Raw genomic sequence first — 23,966 nt, 5'->3', positions numbered from 1 at the left:
CCCACCACCCAAGCCCCCACCCGCCCGTCCGAAGTCGTCCTTCTGGTTTGAACCCGGGGTACGCGTCGGCGTGGCTCCACGGGGTGTGGCCAGGCGACTTCGGCGACGCCTTCCCGGAGGACGGCCCCTCCCCGACCCGGAACAGCGGCCCCCGCGCGGCCGCGGCGACCGGGCCTGCTCGTTGGCGCGGCCCGGCCCACAGTCGGAGCAGGAAGCGCCCGCGCTCGGCGGCCCCCGCGCTGCCAGCTGGAGCCGGGCGGAGCCGGCGCCGGTCGCTGGGTGGCTGTGCCTGTCCCCGCGCGCCGGGCGGCCGCACACGTGTCCAGGCGTCACGTCCGCGCGCGCCCCCGGGGCTTGCGTCAGCTGCCGCTGCAAACGCGGGTGTGCCGGGGTCCTGCGCTCCGCTCGGCTTCGGGGCGCGCGCCGCCGCCGGGAGGAGGAGCCTTGGGGTGCAGAGCGGTGTTCGCATCGCCCCGGGCCGTGGCGACCTGCGCGGCGCAGCCCCCACGCCGGCCCGCCGCCCTCCGTCCCCGCTGCCCCGTTCCGGGCTGGGCGCGGGGGCGCTGCCCCAGAGCCCGGCGCCCGCGGGGCGCGCTCCGCTTTGACCCCGGCGGCCCCGCGGCAGGCAGGCGCCCGCAGTTCCATGGTTGGTTCGGAGCGCGATGAGCCGCCCGTCCTCCACCGGCCCCAGCGCTAACAAACCCTGCAGCAAGCCGCCGCCGCCGCAGCCCCAGCACGCTCCGTCCCCGGCTGCGCCCCCAGCCGCCGCCACCATCTCGGCTGCGGGCCCCGGCTCGTCCGCGGTGCCCGCCGCGGCGGCGGTGATCTCGGGCCCCGGCGGCGGCGGCGGGGCTGGCCCGGTGTCCCCGCAGCACCACGAGCTGACCTCGCTCTTCGAGTGTCCGGTCTGCTTTGACTATGTCCTGCCCCCCATCCTGCAGTGCCAGGCCGGGCACCTGGTGTGTAACCAATGCCGCCAGAAGTTGAGCTGCTGCCCAACGTGCAGGGGCGCCCTGACGCCCAGCATCAGGAACCTTGCTATGGAGAAGGTGGCCTCTGCAGTCCTGTTTCCCTGCAAGGTAAGCCTAGGTGCCACCTGCGCACCTCTGCCTGGCGACCTCCCAGAACTCCGGCCCACTCGCTCGCGCTGAGAGGCAGGTGGCATCTGTTATTTTTTTAAAAAAAAATAATGTGTACACTTTGTCCACCCTGCCCTATGCCTCACCTGTCCACTTTGGGAGTAGCTCTGGGCTAACAGCACTGACCCCACACTAACTGGCACGGGATCGCTGTTGGAATACATCAGAGCTCTCCCCATACAGTGCCTTCGTGCTCTGCAGACGTGTACTCGGGCAGGGCTGGGCCGCTCAAGTAAAACTTGGACCGGGAAGTTGACTATGTGTGGGGACTTGAGGAAGGAGTAAATGGGCGAGCTAAACGCACCCTTTACCAGCACTCGGCTTGGGAGGATTAGTACCGCATTCCTCCTGCATCCCTCACCTGCCCTCTGCGCGCCCCTGATACGTGGAAGCCCTCCGGAGTGCAGTCAAAAACAGGGGTGCCCACAGCTTGTTTACTTTGCTCCAACAATAAGAAAACCCTGCAAGCCACGCCTTTCCCTCTCCTAACCTTCCCAGGTTTAGGGAGTCGTGGGTTTTTCTTTACTAAGTGGGGTGAAAACAAAAGTTGATCAGGAATTTAACAGGAAGGGCACGCAGGAGCTGTTGTTACAGTTCTTTAAAGCCCATCACTTAAATTTTTAAATTTAGTTTAAAAAGTTATCAGTGCTTCTGCAAAAAAAGAGAAAAAAGCAAACTAAGACAAGAAAAGTCAAGAGAAAGACCAAGATATCTCTCCTCCTTTCCCACCATCTTTAGGTTTAGTGTATAAGTTTATAGATTTTTTTTCTAACCACATATAAATATACTCTTGCAGCTGAATATAGAATCGTAGATGTCAGTGTGTGTCAGGAAGGTTTATATATATACGCACACATAGGCATAAGTTTTTCTCCAAAAATGGCTTCTGCAACTTGTTTTAAATTCATTATTATCACACATGTTTCAATTGCTGAAACCTAGTTCTCCCTTGCTGTATTTTAAATGGCTGCATAGTATTGCATAGTGTGGTCATATTATAACCTCTGTTTACCTACACCTGTCACTTAAAAATCTTACGGAGCAGTTTCACAGACATACATGTCTATAGTACTCATTATAACCTACAGTTATACCATAAGGTTCATTTTCTAAACTTAGAAATGAAAATAATGTCTTTAATAGTTTGGAGGGGTTTTTTTGTAAAAGTAACTGCTCTGCCTCTTGAGCCATTTAGGCTGTCTTGCATTTCTCCTTGGTGCTGCTTATTTTTATAGGGCAAGAGCTTATTTTTAAATTAAAAATAATCCACTAGAGAATTGAAGCTTGGGAGTCAAGTCAGTAAAATGAGTGATTTAATTTGGTCTGTGCCCTGCCACAGATGAAGTTTAAAATAGCGTATTCAACTAAGAGTTTGAATTTGTGTTTAAACTACGGGTTTTCTGTCAATCTTAACACATTACTCTGCTTTCAACCACTCCTCATATAATGCTTACTAATTCACCCAGTCCAACAGTTGTTTCTCAGAACATTTAGACAAAATACTTCTATAATTTTCTTAGGATCATGAAGAAGGTGGTAGCCTAGTGATCAAGAGAAGATTTGATGATAGTGGACATGAGTGGATATTTAATCTTTGAGATATATTGGGGGGCATGGGGTTGCAGGGGCGATGCCCCACAGGGTTTCTAGGGAAACTTCTTCTCAGACCTTCACTTTTCCCCAAACCTTCAGTGACCAGTAGAAATGGCTTTAGGTGAATTATAGTTCACAAATGAGCATCTGGTATCAGTCAGTCTTCCATAATTTATTTCCAAACAGCAATCTTATCAGAGCATTGTTTTACTCCCAAGAGAAAGGGAAGGAAACAGTTATATTAGTAGCATGCTATATGAAGTATGACGTTTCATTTTCAGGATCTAGGATTCTGGTTTCTATTGAAGTATATGTCCTTTCTCACATGTAATGTGCTAATGAAGAGTAGTTCTCTTAGGAATGGGGTGCTCAGCCTTTCTCTACATATCAGTGATTTTCCAAGTCCCTATTCTGTAAGAATGCAGTTGGGCAAAGCCATCACCGTGCAAGCTGAAATTTACCAGGATCAACCATTCTCCTGGAGACCAGGAACCAAGCTTAGAGAGTGATCTTGGGGTCACTTTGGTGTGTTTGCATGTGTGTGAGATTTATAAAGCTGGAGTATCATGCCTCAACTTCAGTTAACCAATAATCCAAACTACGGACAGGCCAGTTAGTTTGGATAAACCAAACTTGGATGTATACTGAGGCCCAGCAAGTTGGGGAGGATGAGAGCAGTAGGGACTGGTAAGGTCTATGTCAAACATCAACAAAATAGTCTGTGTATCTAGCCCTTTGGCTCGCACTTGCTCCTGGAAATCATAGGGACTGGACTGCCTTGTCACTGTCCCTACCTATTCTCCGAATCTCTGTCATGGGCTAGCTCATGTGAGAAAACCAGTGTTGGGTAAAGTACCAGAGCCGAGGTATCAAGAGTTGCCTGGAGCTGCCACTGTTTGCCTGAGAGACCTCTTCTGAGAGCCTTGATTTCCTCATCTGTATGAGTGGATTGGACTCCTCGACTTCTAAGGATCTGTAGCTTCTAGCATTCCATGAAATGAATAGAGGCTGTGTGAACTGTTCATTGGGTGCTTTCTGTGTGCCAGCTACTTTGCGTGGATCAGCTCTTATTAATTTGCCTTTCTTTTTTTCAGATGAGGAAACTCATGCCTATAGAGAGGTTAAGTGTTTAAGTGACTTGTCAAGATCACACAGCTAATAGGTGGGCCAGTCCGTGAACCTGCATCGCAAAGACACACATCCTTTGTACTACTCACTTCGTAGGGATTTTGAATCTGAGCTTCTACTCTTAAGGCTCCAAATCATAATTCAAGGTTCACACCAGCAACAAAACCGTCTAGTTGGATGAGTTCACCAAATGGGCCTCTAACGGGAACATCCCAACGAGACAACATACATGCTCACTATAAAGTTCATTAGCAAGAACTTCATAGGGCATGTGGGGTCAGGATATCTGGAAGAAAAATAACCTAAAACCTAATACTTTAGGGGATTTCATCGTAGCTCTCAACTGTTCATGTTTCAGTTGGCCCAAAAATGGATGTGCTGCCAAATAGCTTCCTTATGTAGGTGTGGGGCCCCTTAATTAAAGGCTAAAATGCTGCCAACACCTTTGGTAGAGGGCACCACATGCATTATTAGCTCAGGTCTCCATTTTAAAAAAATATCTTTATCAGAGAATGGCTGTCTTCCACTTGTGGTATTTTTAGCCCATTCTATGGCTTGTTTCATGCCTGAGAAGTTTTGACATCCTGTTCCCCATATCTCAAACCCACCACCTCAGTGGAGCGTGGGTGTCAGAGGAGCAGTGAAGGTTGACACATTTATGCCCCCGCTCAACATTTTAATATCAGCCGAGTATTTCTCTCCACAACTCTGGGAAATGTTAAAGTACGCCTGCCCACTTACACTATGATACATTTTCTTGCCACTGTTTTCTTTGTCACCTCTAAAAGTTTCTAGTACCTCAGTCAAACAAGTTTTCCCTGCTGCTGGTTTGTGACAGTGTTGTGGTTTGTTTTCCTTTAAAAAAATAGTCAAGTTAGATAACCCAGTTGAAAGTTAAAAGCTCCCAGTGTGTGGACTCATCTAGTCCAATATCAACAAATCCTAAATGCCAGCAGGGACAGGTCATGGAAGGGAGAGAGGCTGAGGCCTCAGGGTTCCGGAGACCTCAAGGAGGTGGTTGGTAGCTGGGGAACACATGCCACCTCCGAAGAGGGCAACTTTTACTCAGCCCCGGATGGATGTTTGGGAGGGGTGTGAATGTGTGTGCAGCCGTGTCGGATCTTTGGATTTTTTTTTCCCCAAGAAAAGCCAGAAATCTGGATCTTTTCAGTGTTAAAAATCTCAATTTTTTTTTTTTAACATTGCCCAAATTCAAATATAAAGCCAGCACTTGCAGGAAACCAACCATGTCTGCAGACCACATTCCAACTGCCAGTGTGCAACCTCTGATCTGGTTCTCTTTTAAAAAGCATTCATTGAGCCTGGAAGTTCTCATTGAACTCTTACCTACATGAACTCTGGAATGCTGACAGGTCCTAACTGTATGTGATTTGGTAGCTTATTTCCTTTTCATCTTTATTTTGCCAACAGAATATTCTATTTTTGCCTTTGGGAGACCTGAATTATTGTCCTGGTGACTATATATTTGACTTTGTACCAGCCAGTTTATTTCTTTGCACCTGAGTATCTTCATCTATAAGAGAAGATGAAGGGTTGGGTTAAATGATTATCCCAAGGACCTTTCTTGCCCTAAGATTTCGGAACCTAGTAAACTACAAGGGATGAGAGTACTAGCCAGGAGACAGAACCGGATTTTCATCCTGGCTTCATATGACCTTGGTCCAGTCATGTATTTCCCTAAGCCTGTTTGTTCATCCATTAAAAACAATGGCAATAAGACCTAGCTGGTGGGTGCTCTGAGATCAGATTAGAAGTGTGGTAGAGGGCTTTTGCGTCACCGTATCAAAGAGAAGACGACTGGTATTAGGGTGGTTGCTAAGTGATGAGTGATGGATCACCTAGAAATCTGAAGGGATGAGTTGATTTGCCAAAACCATGTCAGAAATGTTCCCCTAGGACTAAGGGATTTCTTTGGAAATTGTCCCTGCGGTCCTCCTCACTGCTAGGTGAAGGTGAGCAGGTTGGCTCAAGAGCAGATGCGTTGGGCAAGCACTGGAATCCACATACATTTACAGTGAGGCTCAAGACTTGGAAGAAGAAAATTGAAGATACAGCTTCTAAGTGTAAAATTAAGAGCAGAAGCATTAGAATGCTGTGTAAGAGTACTGAAGTTTAATGCTGATTCCGCACGTAGTTGGCCAAAGACTTCACAGATTGTTACTTTAAGTTGTTACTTTGGTACAACTAGAATGGAAGGGAACAATACGGTGCAGCAGGGCTGGCCTGTCAAGTCCCTCGCCTGAGACTGAATTAAATTCTCCTGTCTGTGATTGAAGCCCCAGATAAAGTGCTACACACACACAATTGCACTAAGACCTCAGTGTGAAATGTCTTTGAGAGCCAGATGTGTACATGGGACAAAACTTACAAACAATGGTACTTCTCATTTCACTCCTTGAAAGGGGCATATAGTAGGTACACATTTGCTGGCAATCCCTGCAAGACGTGGGGCATTAGAATGTGACTGCATTCTGGACATGCTGAAAAGGAAAATAAGAAAGCTAAACACTTTTCCTGATCAAATGGACCTCTGTATGAAACTTTAGAGGGGACTTTCTAAGGCTTATTGAGAGATAACGGAAATTCTGCCGCAGAATTTCATCAACTTTGCCCTAGACGCCCGTCCTTCTTCATTAGTTTCTTAAAAAGTGGGAAACTGCTATTCTTGTTTCTAGTGGGTAAAGACTTTACGTATGTAATGATGTTTAGACTCCATAGTGTCTGTGAGGTAAGTTTTCAGCCGCACACCCTATGGAGGTCAATAGAAGATAAAACTGTGTTAAATGTATGGGCCTGGGTCCTATTTTAAAACTCTGAATCAATAAAGGCAGTGTCTTTGGGTCACTTCTCCCCGCCAGGCTACCGCTTACTCCGGTAGTTGTGAGGACAGGCCCTCCTTGAGCCTTCTGGGCCAGATCCCACTGTGACTGGTCGGTGACCCCTCCAGGCCGCAGTGGCTGATTGGGAAAACGGGGTGAGGATCAAACTGGGTAATAATCGGTGCAAAGTGCCTTGCCCAGCCCCAGCCCAGAGTAAACACTCAATGAATGTGCATAGTTGGAAGCTGACAGAAAGCAAATGGCCAATGTGAGGTCAGGGCCAAGCGGAACCTTTAAAAAGAAAAAAGGAGTCTTAGTCATTTTCTCTCATAGATTCTCCCACCGAACTTCTCTTCCCTATTCCTAATCATGGAGGGTTTTCACAGAGCTGGGTAAGTTGACCTTGACCTTGGTTTTTCAGTGATGAGAATTTTTTTCATTTCTTTAATGCTTTTAGAAGGAAAAGCCTGGTTAGATTAAGCAACTTTTTTTTAAATGTGTGTATTTTATTTTACACATAAAATATTTTTAAAAGTTATCAATATTTTTCAAGGTAGAACACAGAAAGTAGTATAAAATTACAATCCCCTATTATCTTCCTGCCTAGAAATAAGCACCACACTGTTTTTGCACATGCCCTTGCAAACTTACCTCTACATCAGTGGTATTTTTCATTTAAAAAAAAAAAGAAAAAACAGGTAAGGAGAATCCACACACTACTGCATAACCTATTTTTACACGGAACACATCGTGACTGCTTCTCCACATTGACAAACAGTCCTTAGGGTTGTGTGTTAAATGGCTGCATAGTATTGCAGTTCCACAGCAGTACCAGAGTTATGTAATCAAGCTCCTGTCTGTGCTCATGCAACTCATTCTGTTTTCTTGCTGTGATTAAAATAAAAAGCACTGCTATTAACTGAATCCTTGTGTATAAGAAAATAATTATTTCCTAATGATAAATTCTTAGAAGTTAAATGGTAGAGCCAAAGGGTATGTGCAGAAATCAGAGGCTTTTCATAGCAGAGCCAAATTGCTTTCTCACTTGGAATCTTACAATGGATGGAGTGCCCATTTCCCTCCAGTATCACCAACACTGGGGGTTATCCTTTTGGTTTTCTTAATGCTGCTGCCTGCGTTTTCTCTCTGGTACAACCTCAGGCCAGAATTGGCTCCTCCTGGTTACCCACTAACTTTTCATTATACCCACCCTTGCCTTGCAAGCCCGTGCTGCCCCAAGCCCTCCCCTTCCTACAGCCCTTCTGCCTAGCCAGCCATTGCCTTCCTTCCCACTTCTTCTTTACAATACTCTTGAGTCTAACAATGTGCCAACAGAATGGCAGAGCCCTTCTGAAATGGTAGGAGCAGCGGAGTCTGGAGACCTTCCTGCAGGGGTGGTGTCAGCTACATTTTAAAGGATGAGCAGCAGTCTGCCCACAAAGAAGGAAAGGATGAACGATCCCATGGGGTCAAGTGGGGAGGCCAGTAGAGTCGCTTGTATAGCCCGTCACGTCACTTCCCCTGTCTAAACTCGGTGTGCTCTCATATTATCCTCCTAATTACTTTGTAAAGGAAATGGGACACAGTATCCCCACCAAGAAGTTTGCCCAAAGTCATAGTTTGTAAATTTGGGGGCTAGAAACGCTAGTCTGGGCCTCGTTGTGACCCATCCAATATACAGGCTCCTGCCTTTTCGGCTGCCCACCCCACGCTGCTATTCCAGACGCACGCAGTGGCTTTTGGAGAGATGTCAGAATGGCCTTCTTACCAGGGTTGCCAGGTAAAATACAGGATGCCCAGTTAAATTTGAATTTCAGATTAATTTTTAGTGTAAGTGTAAGCCAAATATTGCCCGGGCGTCTTGTATTTTTATTTGCTGACTGTGACACCTTACCACTTAAGTCTTCTGCTCAACACGATTGCTCTAGTCAAGAAATAAAGACTGCTAAGGGATGTGGCACTGCCTCATTGGCTGTCAGGACAGTTAACGTGACGATGCAGGTGGGAGCCTGGCATAGAAGAGTGGTTGTATTGGAAAAGGGTGGGCAAGGCACCGGAATAGGGCATGAAGTCTTTCACTCCAGGCTCTTTACGGTGCTTTCATTTGCTGGGGGACCTTACAAAACTGGTTCTTCAAGACTGTGTGGTTGCCTGCTCACCCTGGCTGTCATCCGATGAGAAACATACTTGGTCAAAAGTCATCTTTTGTTTAAAGTTTCTAAGATTAAAAATAAACCCCTGCTGGCCTGGGACGTCTTTGTAAGGCCACATGTGCTCCCCCAACCCCCCAAAACCAGGATGTGCTTAAATTACTGCAATAATATTGCCAAGGTCTTCCATCAAGATGCCTTTAGGAAGACAGCTGTCTGCAACGCGGAGTTTGTCAACTTCCTCTTAGACCAAAGGAGGCCTTTTTAAGCCCAAGATTTTGATTAAAATTGCTTTCTCACAAAAACTCATAGACACAGACAATAGCTTAGTGGTTACCAGAGGGTAAGGGGGGTGGGGGGAGGGAGATGAGGGTAAGGGGGATCAAATATATGGTGATGGAAGGAGAACTGACTCTGGGTGGTGAACACACAATGGGATTTATAGGTGATGTAATACAGAATTGTACACCTGAAATCTATGTTATTTCACTAACAATTGTCACCCCAATAAATTAAAAAAAAATAGAATTGCTTTCTCCCAAAGAAAGTTTGTCGAGTTAAATGTCAATATTTTCTTAGTCTCGTCACTGTTGGACAGTTCTGGTACTGACACCTGGTCTTCTCCTTTTATTATCTGTGAAACCGTTACTGCACTATTGGTTGATAATTATTTTTCGCACCACCTCATAGCAAAGGTAAGGAATTTACCATCGGAGTTTAGTGAAAATTTGCTAAAGCTTTTACAGGAAGGATGGTACACAGATGCAGGTTGAGTATTACAATTAATTCACAAGAAGAGATTTCACTTTCTCCTGTTGCCCAAGTCTGAACTCCCCCACTGTTAATAACAGTCAAGACATGAGTTGTGGACAGTTCTGTAGACCCAATCGGAGGTGGTGTGGTAGGTGCAATTCAAGGTCACACAGGACACGAGTTACTTGCGTACTAATCATAGCTACTCTACCAGTGGTTGTAAACACGTTTTGAGCAAGAGGGACATACCTCTTGCTCAAATGTGTCTGTCAAAATGACGACACCACCTTTGTTCCTCAATCTATGTAAGATTTCAGAAAAGTTATAAATGAACACCCCCACCCCGTCATTTATGTAAATAAAATTTGTGAAACACCTTTATCAAAAATTACAAAACAAACCCCTAAGTGACTGAAGTCTAAAACATTTTTCCTTACTTGATTTCAAGGCCTATTGAATTTTTTTTCAATTCTAAGTCTCACAGTAAGACTTTTAATTAAAATAAAATTAGCAAGGTGGAGACCAATCATCCTCTGCAGATAAACCTGATATTCATTTACCAAGAGAGATTCCGTGGGCAGGAAGCAGGCAATAAATCAGGAAATCAACAAACAAAATTAATAGACCCATGAATTAACTGGAAAACAACCTGTGATCACTCAGTGATATTTTGGGGGCAGACAGACATTTTTAGTCACAGAGGAGCTAGCTTGAATTGCAAGATGTCCTTTAAAAAAGTGGTAAAATTTAACTGCTGGTTAAATTGTAAATTTTATCATGATTTGATGCTATACTAGGTTTAACCACAGCTCTCATTTGAACAAGTCCAAAGAGTGTCGAGAAGGTAGAGACTTCAACCAATCGTTCCCTAGTTATCAGTTTATCATACATAATAAGTTATACTGCCAGGAATCATCCTTCCAGTTGAATTCGGATAGCTCTGATTCCATTTCTCGGTTCTCCCCAGTGTGAAAAGGCGTTTACCTGAGTAAGAAAAAGGGGGCGTAGGTAAGTTTCATTTCTGGAGCTCCTTTTTCAGATGTGTTTGGGTATGGAAAACCTTGGACCACTGCGGGTAGTGCTGGAAACTACATTCCAGGGCCACAGACTTATCTGGTGTCCACAGACCTTTAGAAGGATCAAAGGAGCAAGGAGAAGGCTTTGTCTTCTATAGGGATCAAAGAAGTATTGATTATTACAATTTGTCTTCATTTTGAAATTTTATTGGTCCACTGAAATGAGTCCCAAAGAGCCTCTAGTAAAATAAAAACTAACTTAGTTGCATTTACACATAGATATGTAGTTAAACGTACTTTTTCTTTCAAAAAAAATTATGATAAAACTTAGCTTATTCAACCAACTCTTCAAAAGAATATCTATCCCACAAAGGATAAATGGGCTAACTCAGTCCCTGGATTTTAGAAAATGTTTTTATTCTTACATGATTTCAAACTTATACATCAGTTACAATAATAGTACCAAAAATTCCTATGTACCACTTTTCCAGATTCACTAATTGTTTTCATTCTGTTCCATTTGCTTTTTCATTTGGGCTTACTCCGTTCAAACAGATAGTTTTTAACCATTTAGTTTTCGACTTCCTTCTCCTTTGCCCCTAAATACCTTACTGTATTTCTCCTAAAAATAAGGATATTTTCTTACATAAGTAAGATACAGTCACCCACATCAAGAAATAACAGGTTGCAGTTACTAGTATCTAACCCACAGTCCATAGTTCAGTTGTTGCTTCAGTAATGGACTTCACAGCAGTTTTGGTTTCCCCGTCCAGGTCACGCATTGCATTTAGCCGTCAGTGAGCGTTTTGTGATCATTACAGCTTATTTAAGATTGAAGAAAAGCACTGTTTGCTTTTGCTTACTCCAAGACAAGGTCATTTCTTCTATTCAAAAATTTATGAGCATCAACAACAAGATATGGATTGTGCTTTGTTGTTTTTTTGTTTTTTTGAGATATTCTCATTGAGGCACTGGCAGATACTTTGCTAATAAACTTCACTGTTGCCTAGGAGGTAAGCAGGCGGACCAGGGTGGTTACCTCCCAGTCCCTGAGAGGGACACGCTTCTGCCAAGCTCCTGGCGCCTTCACTGTAGTAGACTGTTGATTGCTGGAGTTGAAGTTCTTGAATTGCGCAGACTCACATTTAATTGACTAGGTTAAATGATGTGTTCTAAATCAGTCATAGGACTCATGACCTTCACAAGCACCCTGGCTAAGAAGGGTTATACTGTTTATATATGCATTCCCTAGACAAATATTATATTACTGTGTTTATTAGGTAAAGAACAGGTGTCTAGTGTTTAACTCTGTTTCTGATGTATCTTGTCATATTTGTATGTGAAGGGGTTTCTATGCCAAAAGGGGAAAACCCTGCCTAAATTCCAGCTTAAATACAACGTTCAAAATCCAGGAAAAGAATTAGCACTATTTACTTCTTTCTGCAAAAATTAAAAAATGAGGCACCAAGTCACACATTGCCTTCCACAGCAGAACCTTCCACGGCAGAATACATTTGCACAAGACTTTTGAGCCATCACAATGCAAAGCATTTCTAAAGAGAAGTCAGAAGTGTTATTTCAACATTTCTTTGTTTCGCGTTCTGCTGGGCCATCTTCCCTCTCCCCACATTCTTCTTCAGCTCCAGGCTTCTGTGTGTGGTCTTGTCTCCCCTGCCCCCTCCCCCCAAGAGGTTTACTTAAAGTAAATTCCCACCACACCCTGCCCCTAGGGGAAATGAACAGATATTTCCCTGTGGAGAAATCTCGGGGGACACTTCAGGACACAGGGGCAGCCCTTTGCCAACCAGCCCAAGCGCTTCTCAGGAGCAAGGGCGAGCATCTAAGACCCAGAGATCTGAAGGAAGCAGACATCCTTGCACCCTGAAGTTTGGTCAGGCAAGCTCTAGCCAGAGTGCAAAAAGGGAAACCTCAGGACTTTCTTGGGAGATGCCAGGGAAGGTTGGGAGGGCCTAAGTACTAATTACTTATTTGTGAAGTGTGCTGCCCCATTCCTTCGGGAGAGGCACTTTCAGAGCTGTTTTTCTCCTTTGCAAACCAAGGAAGAAGCTAATTTTAGAACCTGCTTCCAAGCAGTGTATCTGTGGACTCTGGTTTGTGTGTGTTGGGTGGGGAGCTGGGCATCAAGGCAAATGCAAATTATTTTTTTCTCAAAACACTGATTCTTTGTTTAACTCCTAAGCTGCCGTGCTATGAGAGAGCACTAGAGAGGGAGCTCGGGGATGCGAGGCTGGGCTCCATGTATGACCGCACAGCCCTGATGAGTCAGTCAGTCTGTAACACGGGAGAACCTCTCCCTAGCATACTTCCATGCTTGGCAAGCCGTCCAGATCTACTTGTGTGGGGGGCTGGCACCCCTGGGCTGTCCTGGGCAGTACCTGTGGAGTGGGGCAGTGACCAGCCTGACCGCTTACCCTGTGGACCCCTCCCCCCAGCTGTGACTGGCTGCCCAGCCAGGTTCTGTCATTCACTGAAATCAGTGGCTCTCAACGGGCCCTCCCAGGAGACATTTGGCCATGCCCGGTGACATTTCTGGTAGTCATAACTGAGGGGTGTGGTGGCAGTTGCTACTGGCATCTAGTGGGTGGAGGCCAGGGGAGCTGCTAAACATCCTATAATGCACAGGACAGTCCCCACCACAAGGAATTATGGATCTCAAATGTCAATAGTGCCACTCTACAAAACCCTGAAAATAAACTGAATAGACAGTAAAATCCCTGATAGAATCTGCTTTCTCATTTAGGTTCTATCCTCACTGTTTGTTCCACTCACCCTGTGCTAGCTCCCGATGGAACCACTCCCTCCGCAGTCCACTTCCTCCAGAGTGGAGCTTTCCTTACACCCTCCTGCTCACCCCGTCCCCACTGTTAGAATCACCCCGCTGGTCTTCCTTTGCACCATTATCTGGATTTCTGATGTGTTTGAGTTGTGTATCATTGCAGGGTAGGGCACTCAACAGGAAGCCTCACAAGGGTGGGCCCTGCAGCCATTCCCTCAGACAGAGGTTCACAGCCCTGAGAAATCCTTGGAGCTTGTCAGGAAAACACAAGCCAGGGGCCAGTGCGATTTAGATTTGCTGCTCAGAGGCACCTAGACAGTTTTCCATTAAAGTCTCTGGGAATTCACAGATCCCCCAAATCCTCCCTCCGATCCCTGGGTGAGAGGCCCTAATACAGATAACAGGAACACCCGTGGTGCCCTGGAATGTCATTCCAGAACAAAGCTGAGACTGTTGCCAATGTGTCTGTGTGCGTGTGAGTGCACGCATGTATAAAGTGTAGATCTTTCCTTTTTAGAGATCATCTCTAATCCAGTCGTCCTAAAAGTGGCACCCGTGGTCATGAAGATACGCCCTCATCCATGACGGAAAAGAAAATAGATTGGCAGTAAAGTTCAGCTTGTTTAGAAAACGCAGAGTAAGCACCTAACACTTTAAAAATATTTGTTTAAGTTCATGGAGGCTGTAGCAAGATATTTTTCCTAAGATCATTGTCTGCACAAATGCTAAGTAATGTCTTTTCAGTTTGCGTAATTTAGGGAGGTTCCCTATTCTCTATATTTGGGTTGAAGGAAAAGTGTGACTTGTAAAGCAAACCAAGTAATTCAGAATATAAATATTTCTACTTGAATTACACAAGTTCTAAAATGATTTCTAGATGATAAATATTTGTTGTACATTTGAGTTGGTGAATGCACAGTGGTTTGGGGCTTTGGGTTGTGGAAGAGATGCAGGTGGTACTTTCCGATACACTGTTTGCCAAAGTTCATCTCATTCCTGGAGCTATTCCTGGGCAGCTGTGGTAAACAGCTCATTCTGAAATGTCTTCAGATCCAAATATTGAGGGCTTGTTTCAGCCAGAGAATCTGCCAGGCTCTGGGTTAATTCTTGCTATTTTTATTATGTGTATGTGTGTTTTAAACTCTGGGCAGAAATGCCTCACCCATCACTGACAGAACATAAGAAGGTTCTCTATTCCTAGCTGCACCCTAGATTCAAAACACAATTCATAGGAATTTGTTTATTAGGGCCTTATACTTGCTAGCAACACAAAGTATTAATACATATGGATGAACTTGTTTCTCCTTCTGATTAAATTTTTTACACTCATGCTTTTAGAATTAGTCCATGGTTTAAAAAAAAAATAAAGAATAAGCAATTCCTCTGGCAAAGTAAGTAACAGTAAAATATTTCTGCCAATTTCTGTTGAAGATTATTATAATCCACTTTAGGTATGGGGAAGGAACGAGCTGCATTTCTTTCTTTAAGCCATTCTCTTCTTCCTTAATGGGAACGTGGGGACTGTCTTCTTTGCTTCTGTACCCTCAGTGACTACAGCTGTGGGTCTGGTATGGAGAAGATGCTCAGTGCCAGCTTGTTGCTAATGATAAATTCAGCTGTCAAAAGTAGAACTTTACCCACTTAAAAGTTTATAAGGGGGTTATTCCCTAAGGCAGGGTAGGGAAAAGCAAAAACGGCTGTGGTGTTTTGTTGTTTTGTTTTGTTTTAGCAATTGGACACAGCATCTCAGAAAAATGGCCAGGCCCAGCCTTCATTTGGTGTCTTCATGTGTCAAAAGGGGATGGGGGAGTCTCAGTGGGGTAAGCCAGACAGTTTACCTGCTACTGTGTGCTCGAGGGGGATGCGGCTGACCTCTAGCTTCACCTGAAAGGTGATTCAGGTATCCTTATCCTTTCCCACAGCATAGTACTCTGGGCAAGTGTCTACTTGTGTGCTGTCTCTCCATCTGTTAGCAAGGAATTTTTGTGAAGGTTGGGAGCACACATCTAATTCCTTGTGGTGTGGTCTTTTCTCATGATAGGGATGATGTATCCATCAGGAGTGTCACCCTGAGTGTAAGGGAGGAAAATGGTTTTGTTCCTACCCCATTAAGGCAGCGATTTAGGGGCAGACTGAGCACATCAGGAAACTCGTCTAGGACGAGCACCCACTCCAGGGCCCACTTTAGTTCCCTTTCCTCCTGGGCCCATCATGAGGGCCTGACGTATCTACCCAGTCATGAAGAGATATGCAGTTGGACTTGAGGAAGTGGTCTGGGGAGAGTCCAGCAGGCTTGAGAGGACGGTGAGGTCCTTCTCGTTTTCACCTCCACTGGCTGGAACCAAACTGACTGGCAGTCTCCCAAGTTAGTAAAGTACCTCTTAGATGTGATTTCCTTTCAGCCAAGAAGTATGTTCACAGCTACTGGGGGGTGGGGGCTGATTTGAAAGGTGGAGAAGGTGAGGTAACATTTCTGTCATGGGAGGGGTCCCCAGCCCTCCTCAGCCCTGTGCTGGTTACCCCAGAAGGCAAGAACAGGGAGCCAAAAGGTAGTCTCCCCCATAGCCTGCCTGCCAGTCACCAATTTGAGCTAGGAAAACGTGGAGGGGACAAAAAAGAGGAATTATGCTATTTCCAAAACTGTCTTTAGGTGAAAAGTAGTCTGGAGAAAACCCATTGCTTGTCCAACCCTACCCCTACTCAATTTTAAATTCTTTAAATTCACTGAAAAGGAGGAGGAAGGCCAGGTTTCACCAGACTGGCTCACCAGTTTTGTTTGAGATGTTTATAATAAGAGCACTTTCGTTCTCAAGTTTTTAATGTTGGGATGGGGGAGTGTGGAGTGGAGCACGTTCCTGGTGCAGGATACGCTCCTGATTTTACATGTGGCAATACTGATAGTGAACAGGAACCAAGACTTTTAGTTCCAGTGTTTAAATCATCTCCAGCAAAGCTGGTTGACCTAAGAATACAGCTTCAGCGCTGGAAGCCTGAGTGGGTCACCACTTGCAGAGGCTTACAGTACTAGAAGTTTTGAGGAGACCCCATGGCTCATGTGGTTCTTTCATCCTTGCAGTATGCCACCACGGGCTGTTCCCTGACCCTGCACCACACGGAGAAGCCAGAACACGAAGACATCTGTGAATACCGTCCCTACTCCTGCCCTTGTCCCGGTGCCTCCTGCAAGTGGCAGGGGTCCCTGGAAGCCGTCATGTCCCATCTCATGCACGCCCACAAAAGCATCACCACCCTTCAGGGAGAAGACATTGTCTTTCTAGCTACAGACATCAACCTGCCGGGGGCCGTCGACTGGGTGATGATGCAGTCTTGTTTCGGCCACCACTTCATGCTGGTGCTGGAGAAGCAAGAGAAGTACGAAGGCCACCAGCAATTCTTCGCCATTGTTCTGCTCATCGGCACCCGCAAGCAGGCTGAGAACTTTGCCTACAGACTGGAGCTGAACGGGAACCGGCGGAGACTGACGTGGGAGGCCACGCCGCGGTCCATCCATGACGGGGTCGCCGCTGCCATCATGAACAGTGACTGCCTGGTGTTCGACACAGCCATAGCACACCTTTTTGCGGACAACGGTAACCTTGGAATCAATGTGACTATTTCGACGTGTTGTCCGTGACGCGCCCCCATGATCTGGGCATAGTGCTTTATGGTTAATACAGGTTTTTATAGATGTTTTATTCACTGTGTCTTCACAAGTCAAAGTCCCCCAGTTACCTGTGTTCTGTTGGAACAGCAGTTTCCCATATAGCATCGGCCCAACAGAGTTCATTAAACTGGAATGAATGGGCTTGGCCTGTGGCTCATGCAGAGGCTGTTCTGTGAGCTACCATCTACATGATTATTCAATTGTACTTCCTGAACAGCACTTGACAGGTTGCTCAGGGCTCCTGTAGACCAGTGTGTTAGGAATTGGAGGCTCCTCCCTGCCAGCTCCCCCCCGCCCCCCAATATCGGTCCCTCCCAAGTTGACAAAAGCACAGTGACTGTCAGCAGATTAACTTTACTTTCAACTTGTGTTTAGGGGCTAAGAATCGTTTTAACGCGTTTCAAATGGTGTTTCTCAACCTGGAAGGCTAGCCAGTATGCACCAGTCACTTGGAATATCCATCTCAGACATGCAGATTCGGAGGGCCTGTGAATGTAACAATCTCATCAGGTGATTCTTTTCAACAGTAAAGTTTGAGAATTACTGGGTTTAATTGTGGGAAAGGGTCCAGATTTTAAAGGTGCTTTAAGATTGCCCTCTACTGATACTGTTTGTCTTTCTACTATTTCATCTCCCAACAGCCCTCCACCCCCAAATTAAAACCAGAACTACAGATCCCCAGGAACACACTCCTAAGATTTGGTTCCTCTCGTGTGTTTGGGGTGGACTGTCTGGGAGAGTGAGTCATGTTGCCATTGATTGTTCTCACATTAGTTTCTGCTCATCACTAGTACCAATGACCTGTTTACACACGGCTTCCTCGGAGGCCACCCTTGACTGTAGATGATGGGAAAAACTAGATCAGTAGAGTTGGAAAAGCTTTATAATCAGTGTCATATGCTTGCTATTTAAAGGTATGTGTTGTTTGGTGTTTTTGTTTTGTTTTTCCACATTCACTTTAGTTTTTTAATAAATATTTTCCAAGAATGAATGTTGTGCTTCATTTTCTGAGTTAAATAATGGGTATTTGTTGGGTGCCTACTATGAGCAGCTGCATTGAACCTTCACCACTACCTTGGACTTGGGGCTCTCACCATTTTCACAGGAGAAAACGGTCATTTGCCCAAGGTCAAAGCACGGGTCAGTGGCAGCATTACTTCCCTGAACCATGGACTGTCATTGGTGTTACAGGCTCCTCCTTGGAGCTATTCTTCCTGTCTAACAGTGACAGTGCTAATGGAAGAAAAATATTTCTCATGCTTTACAGAATCGGAAGAGGCGTGGCTAGAGCTGATGTCCAGAGTACTAAGTTTGAGCCAGGGTGACCCTCAGTCCCAACCCTAAACTCTCAAAAGGATGCAGAATATTAGCCCTGAATGCTCAGGTCCAGTGGCATTAGAGCACCATCAAGTGGGAGTGATGGCCTTCGAGTTGTTTTCTGTGGGGGAAGGGGGAATATTGGGAGACTGTGTTTTTCCAGGACCCATCAGCTCCAGGTCAAGTCATTGTTTTCAGTCTAGTGTTGGAGGGTGATGCTCACTGGCCCATGTGGGAATCGAACCGGCGACCCTGGTCCTATTAGCACTGCACTCTAACCACTGAGCAAACTGGCCGCCCTGTTTGCTTTTTAAGGTGAGAGGCAGGGTTGAGTTTTTAGCCAGAATAGAGTTCTGGCAGTTAAGAAAAAAGTAACTTATCTTCCAGGATATTCTTCAAATACAGGCTTACTGAGCAAAAGAAGGTGCATAGAGCATGTTCGGAAGATGAATGAAATGACAGCTCTTGTCACCATTTCAAGCCCGTATCTAGAAGGATCCATGGAGGTGACACCAGAATCCAGGAGCAGGGGCTCTTTGACCCTCACAAGCAGAGCCAATCCAGATGTGGCTGTTCCGTGCAGGCAAGGCACCCGGGCAATGTGTTCTGTGGAGAAACTAGCCGAGCTTGTCATCATCACTCCTGATCCTATCTAACTGTTCTTTTATATGGGATGGAGGAAATCAGTACCAGATTGGTCAGCAAGGTACCAAAGGGGAAAGCTATAGTCAAAAGACCAGAAGATGGAGATAGTGGAATCAAGTTATTCCCAAAACATAAAATGTTAGCTTCTTTAGCCCCAAGATGGAAAGCCATGGGCCAGCAGGCATACAGAATTCAGACTTCCTGATTCCCAATTCAAACATGTTTCTAGAACTTAACAAATGAAATTAAAATTTTAAGCAACAAAACTATGAACTTGTTTTTTTTTTTTTAAAGGGACTGAGCTGTCTTCTTTTTTTTTCAATAAATTTTATTGGGGAATATTGGGGAACAGTGTGTTTCTCCAGGCCCATCAGCTCCAAGTCATTGTCCTTCAATCTAGATATGGAGGGAGCAGCTCAGCTCCAAGTCCAGTCTCCGTTTTCAATCTTCAGTTGCAGGGGGCGCAGCCCACCATTCTATGAGGAAATTGAACCAGCAACCTTGTTGCTGAGAGCTCACACTCTAACCAACTGAGCCATCCGGGCCGCCCCCAAAACACTGAACTTTTACTTTCCAGAGTTATCTAGCTCCCTTTCATTTATCGCTGAAAATCTGTAAACTTAACTTTTACTCTGAATTTTTTGAAACAAAGCATTTTCTGCCAGAAAACAAACCACCTCAAGTCATTACCTGTTTCAAGAGAAGTGAAAATAGCATAAAAGATTATGTAAATTAAAATGAAAACAGCAGAAAAGATTATGTAAATTAAAATGTCTCTTTACATCATGCAAATGTAGTTTAAAACACAGTGATAGACATTTGTCAAACCCATCACATGGTTCACTTATGTATGTATTTAAAAAAAAAAAAACACAATTTTTTTCTCTTTCCTGCCATAGTTCTACCTTCTAATTTGATAGCCAACCAAGCAAGTCTTAGGATGCCTGAGCCATTCTAAGGAAAAAAATCATTCTAAAATACCTTGGGAGAAAATGTTAACAGTCATTAATTCTGGGGTATGTTCTATTAGTATCTGCATTGTTCTATATTTTTTTAAAAATTTTTTAAAAGGAACCAACCTTGGGGCGGCCAGATGGCTCAGTTGTTTAGAGCGCGAGCTCTCAACACCGTTCAATTCCTGCATAGGATGGTGGGCTGCGCCCCCTGCAACTAAAGATTGAAAACGGCAACTGGACTCGGAGCGGAGCTGTACCCTCCACAACTAGACTGAAGGACAATGACTTGGAGCTGATGGCCCTGGAGAAACATACTGTACCCCAATATTCCCCAATAAAGATTTTTTTAAAAAAGCAACCAACCTTAAGATCAGGGGTTGCTAACCTTTCTGTGAAGAGGAACTGGTCTTGGTTTCTCTGAATCTTTAGGATTTAAAGGATTAAGAGGGTGGAGTCCTCACAGAACTAACTGCCCTATGCAAATTATGAGACACCAGAGGCGAGGTCACTGAGGCATCAACCATCGTGGAACTCTACCAAGTAGAACCTGAAACTCTACCAACAGATTCAAACTAATGGCTGAGTGTCTTTGCCTTGGTAGCAGATTCGTGCAGCTCCCTCACAAAACCATCCCAAGGAAATTGTCCTTATATCTAACTTGGTTCTCGGCACTTGCCAAGTAGCCAGCCATGTCACCTTAGGTTGATCAGTTGACTTCCCTTGTCCCAGTTTCCTAACCTACAACCTTCTAAATGTTTTTACTGTAGTACCAATATCTGTGAGACAATGGAGCTATTGATTTTGAAAGTTGAGATATGCAAATCCTTCCAGCCAGGTTTTGTATGAGGTCGTTCTGGAGTAATTGTGACCCAGCATGTGTCAGCAGGTGAGTCAAGCTCCAGTTGCCTGTCAGATTCCCACAGTTTAGATCTAGGGATGAGAGGCCTGCTGCCTTGACCCTTTCCTGACTCATGCAGCCTGTGCTCGAAATATGATTATCATTTCACTGACCTGTGCTGGCCTGGAAGAAAAGTAGTCAAGAGTTCTTAAAGAACAGGAAATCTAGCTCTCTCTATTGTTCAACATTCTGCCTCTGCTACTAATTTGAAACTTGAAAATTCGTATTTGTGAATATTTTTAATTTGTCTTGGAGTCCCTAAATGACAGGGCAAGGAAAATTATTAGACCCTGTTGCCAAACCACTATTTTACAGAATGAAGAATGAATGAATGAATGAGACCTACAGAGGGAAAGCCACTGACCCAAAACCACACAACTGGTTAGAATATTTTGTGAAATGACATGTCTTCTGTAATGAGTAAAAGGAGGAAAATTATAAAAAGATTAAACTACAAGCCAACATTTTGTGATAATTAAGGCAAATGAAGGGAATTTGCTTCCAATCTTGATTCCACCAACTCCTCTGCCTCCCCCTGTTCCTGGACCACTGTGAAAGCTCCTAAGCACTATCCTTTTCCCTCTTGACCTGCTCCAATCCACTCCACACATGGGCAATCAGAAGGCTCTTTTTAAATGAAAATTGATAGTGTCATAAGCTCTTGATATTTCCTTTCATGGTGCCCTGTTCTTTGCCCTCATAGTACTCTCCACAATTGCAATTGTATATTTTATTAGTTCAATGTCTGCCTCTTCAGGACAAATTACAGGATACCAGAGAGTATGAAGTTTTTGTTTGTCCCTGTATCACAGGTACCTGGGCACCCAATATCTGATTGAATAAATTAGTACCACCACTTAGTCTGATAATAGCATTGCAGCCAATATCTTAAGAGTTAATATTCTCTGTTTTCATACTAAAAATCATGGGAATTTGCCGCAGGTAGTCAGGGAGCAGAGATGAGGAGATACTCCAATAATCCAGAGAAGGGAGAAAACAAAGGGTTTCTCTGACCCTGGCATTCTCTAGGCAAGGGCAGAAACACCGGCCTGAAGGCTCTGTGCCCTGAAATTTCTTATGTCATAGTGTCACCTGACATTCAGATCAAAGGCAGACTCTGCTCTGTTTGATGATCCTTGCAAAGGGCACAGATCAAGGTGCCTTTGAGCAGCAGGGAACTGTTTCACGAGATGAGATCAGCTCGCAAAGATAACAGCAGTGGTCATTTGTTGGTCACCTAGTGGTACAAAGTGCTTTGTCTGTATTAACCCATTGAATCCGCCCCATATCCCAAGGGTTTATTCGCCTCAATCTGGAGTTGAAGAATTTAAGGCTCAGAGAGATTAAGTAGCTTGCCTAAACTCACACAGCTGGTAAGTAACAGAACTGGGATACGAACTGACTGCAGAGTCCATGCCCTTCACATGATACATGATGCATTGTTATTGGTGTTTGGCTTTTACATATTTTGACCATCAACCGAAATACTGTTTATTTACAATAGATAAGAATGAATGGGATAGAAGGATACAGGGTGTTTTCTGGATAAAAGCAGAACTGTGCTCCAGAACTGCTTCCTCCACTGTCACAGCGTGTTAGAAAGGAACAGAAACCTACACAGTCATCGGGTCCTCAACTACTCACAGTGTGGTGTACGGGCCAGCAGGAGTTGTGTCACCTGGGAGCTTGTCAGAAACGTAGCATCTCAGGCCACACCCCAGACCCACTGAGTCATAATCTGCATTTTAACGCAATCCCAGGTGATTTGGACGCAGTTCAAGTTTGAGAAGCACTGGTGTAGACCAGGGGTTCTCAATGCACTCACCTCCTTCGAATCCCTCGGGGAGTTTTAAAGCCACATTTAAAGGACGTGAGTTCGAAGCCCTGGCAGTAGGGCTGAGCTCCTGTGTTCTTTTTAAAGCTTCCCACAAGAGTCCAAAGTGCAGTTAGAGTTGAGAACCACTGATCTAGTCCAACCCCACTGCCTTTTTTCCTTTCATTTTTCCCTTCTTTTATAATGTGGTTAAAACAACTGAAGTGACCTACCAAGTATAACAAAAAGAATGCAGCCTTTAGAGATTAAACCAATTTGGATCCTGCTTCTGCCACTTATTAGCAGTGAGGCTTTAGGCAGATCACCAGCCTCACTGGGCCTCAGTTTCCACATTTATAAAATGGAGATACTAACCCCCGCCTTCGAGGGTCACTGTGGGAAACATATGTGAAGCACAGAGGAAAGCACATTTGCACACAGCAGGACCCTGATAAGTGGCAGCTTCTGACACCCAAGTCAGATGACTTGGGGGAGCAGATGGCGGTCGGAGGAGAAAAGCCTGGAGCCTCACAATCGCTTCCCCCAGCATATCCTGCAAGTGTGGAGCCAATGTATTCATAGAATTTCTGTTAGGACTATGATGCAAAGATGTGGGAAGAAGTGGTTGAAAGCAAATTCCACAGGGAAGGATGTCGCAGGGGTCCCCTCTTCAAGTACTACCCAGCCCCCCAGTCTGGTGCCCCTGGACCCCCTCTGCTCCACCCTGCCCCACCTTGCTGCCCTGACTGTAGAACCAGCTGTGCCAATGGTGAAAGATGTAGAATCATGGTGTTAGTATTTTAAAAACATACAAACAAAAAACACTTTCCATACTGCATTTTGCCCTATATTTACTAGAACAGCAAAATTAACACAGGCAGAAAATGCCTTTACTGTGAATGAAATTTTATAAGTAAACAAAACGTGACTGCATTTTTCCCTGAGAAAGTCCAGGGCTCAAAGGGTGTGGGAAAGAAAAGAGGAGTTCTCACTCTCCTTTTAGCCATTTTTTTAAAAAACATGTTTTGTGGTAAAATATGCTTAGCATAAATTTACCATTTTAACCATTTTTAAGTGTACAGTTCAGTGGTATTAAGAATATTTATAGTTGTGCATATTCTTTTAACAGTTTTATTCTTATACTTCCTTCCTTTTCTTCTTGCATATGCCCACGTGTATGCACACAGTATCTTCATAATTTTGTGGTTTGAAATGTTTCGCATTTAAATTTAGAAATGATCTCAAAAGGGGTCCCAG

The 23,966-nt window shown here is 44.8% G+C and overlaps 1 protein-coding gene across 1 annotated transcript; it reads left to right on the top strand.

The window, feature by feature from the left end:
* The first annotated feature begins 204 nt into the window (after positions 1 to 204).
* SIAH2 (siah E3 ubiquitin protein ligase 2) lies at positions 205 to 18,069 on the top strand. Its single transcript, XM_081071742.1, has 2 exons — positions 205 to 1,079; positions 16,493 to 18,069. The coding sequence occupies exons 1-2, from the start codon at positions 663 to 665 to the stop codon at positions 17,048 to 17,050; spliced, it is 975 nt and encodes a 324-aa protein (XP_080927868.1). The 5' UTR covers positions 205 to 662; the 3' UTR covers positions 17,051 to 18,069.
* The last annotated feature ends 5,897 nt before the right edge of the window (positions 18,070 to 23,966 follow it).

This window comes from Rhinolophus hipposideros, assembly GCF_964194185.1.
Source record: "Rhinolophus hipposideros genome assembly, chromosome: 2".
NCBI lineage: Eukaryota > Metazoa > Chordata > Mammalia > Chiroptera > Rhinolophidae > Rhinolophus > Rhinolophus hipposideros.
Note: the sequence above shows the minus strand (reverse complement) of the source record. Positions and strands in the feature narration are given on the sequence as shown.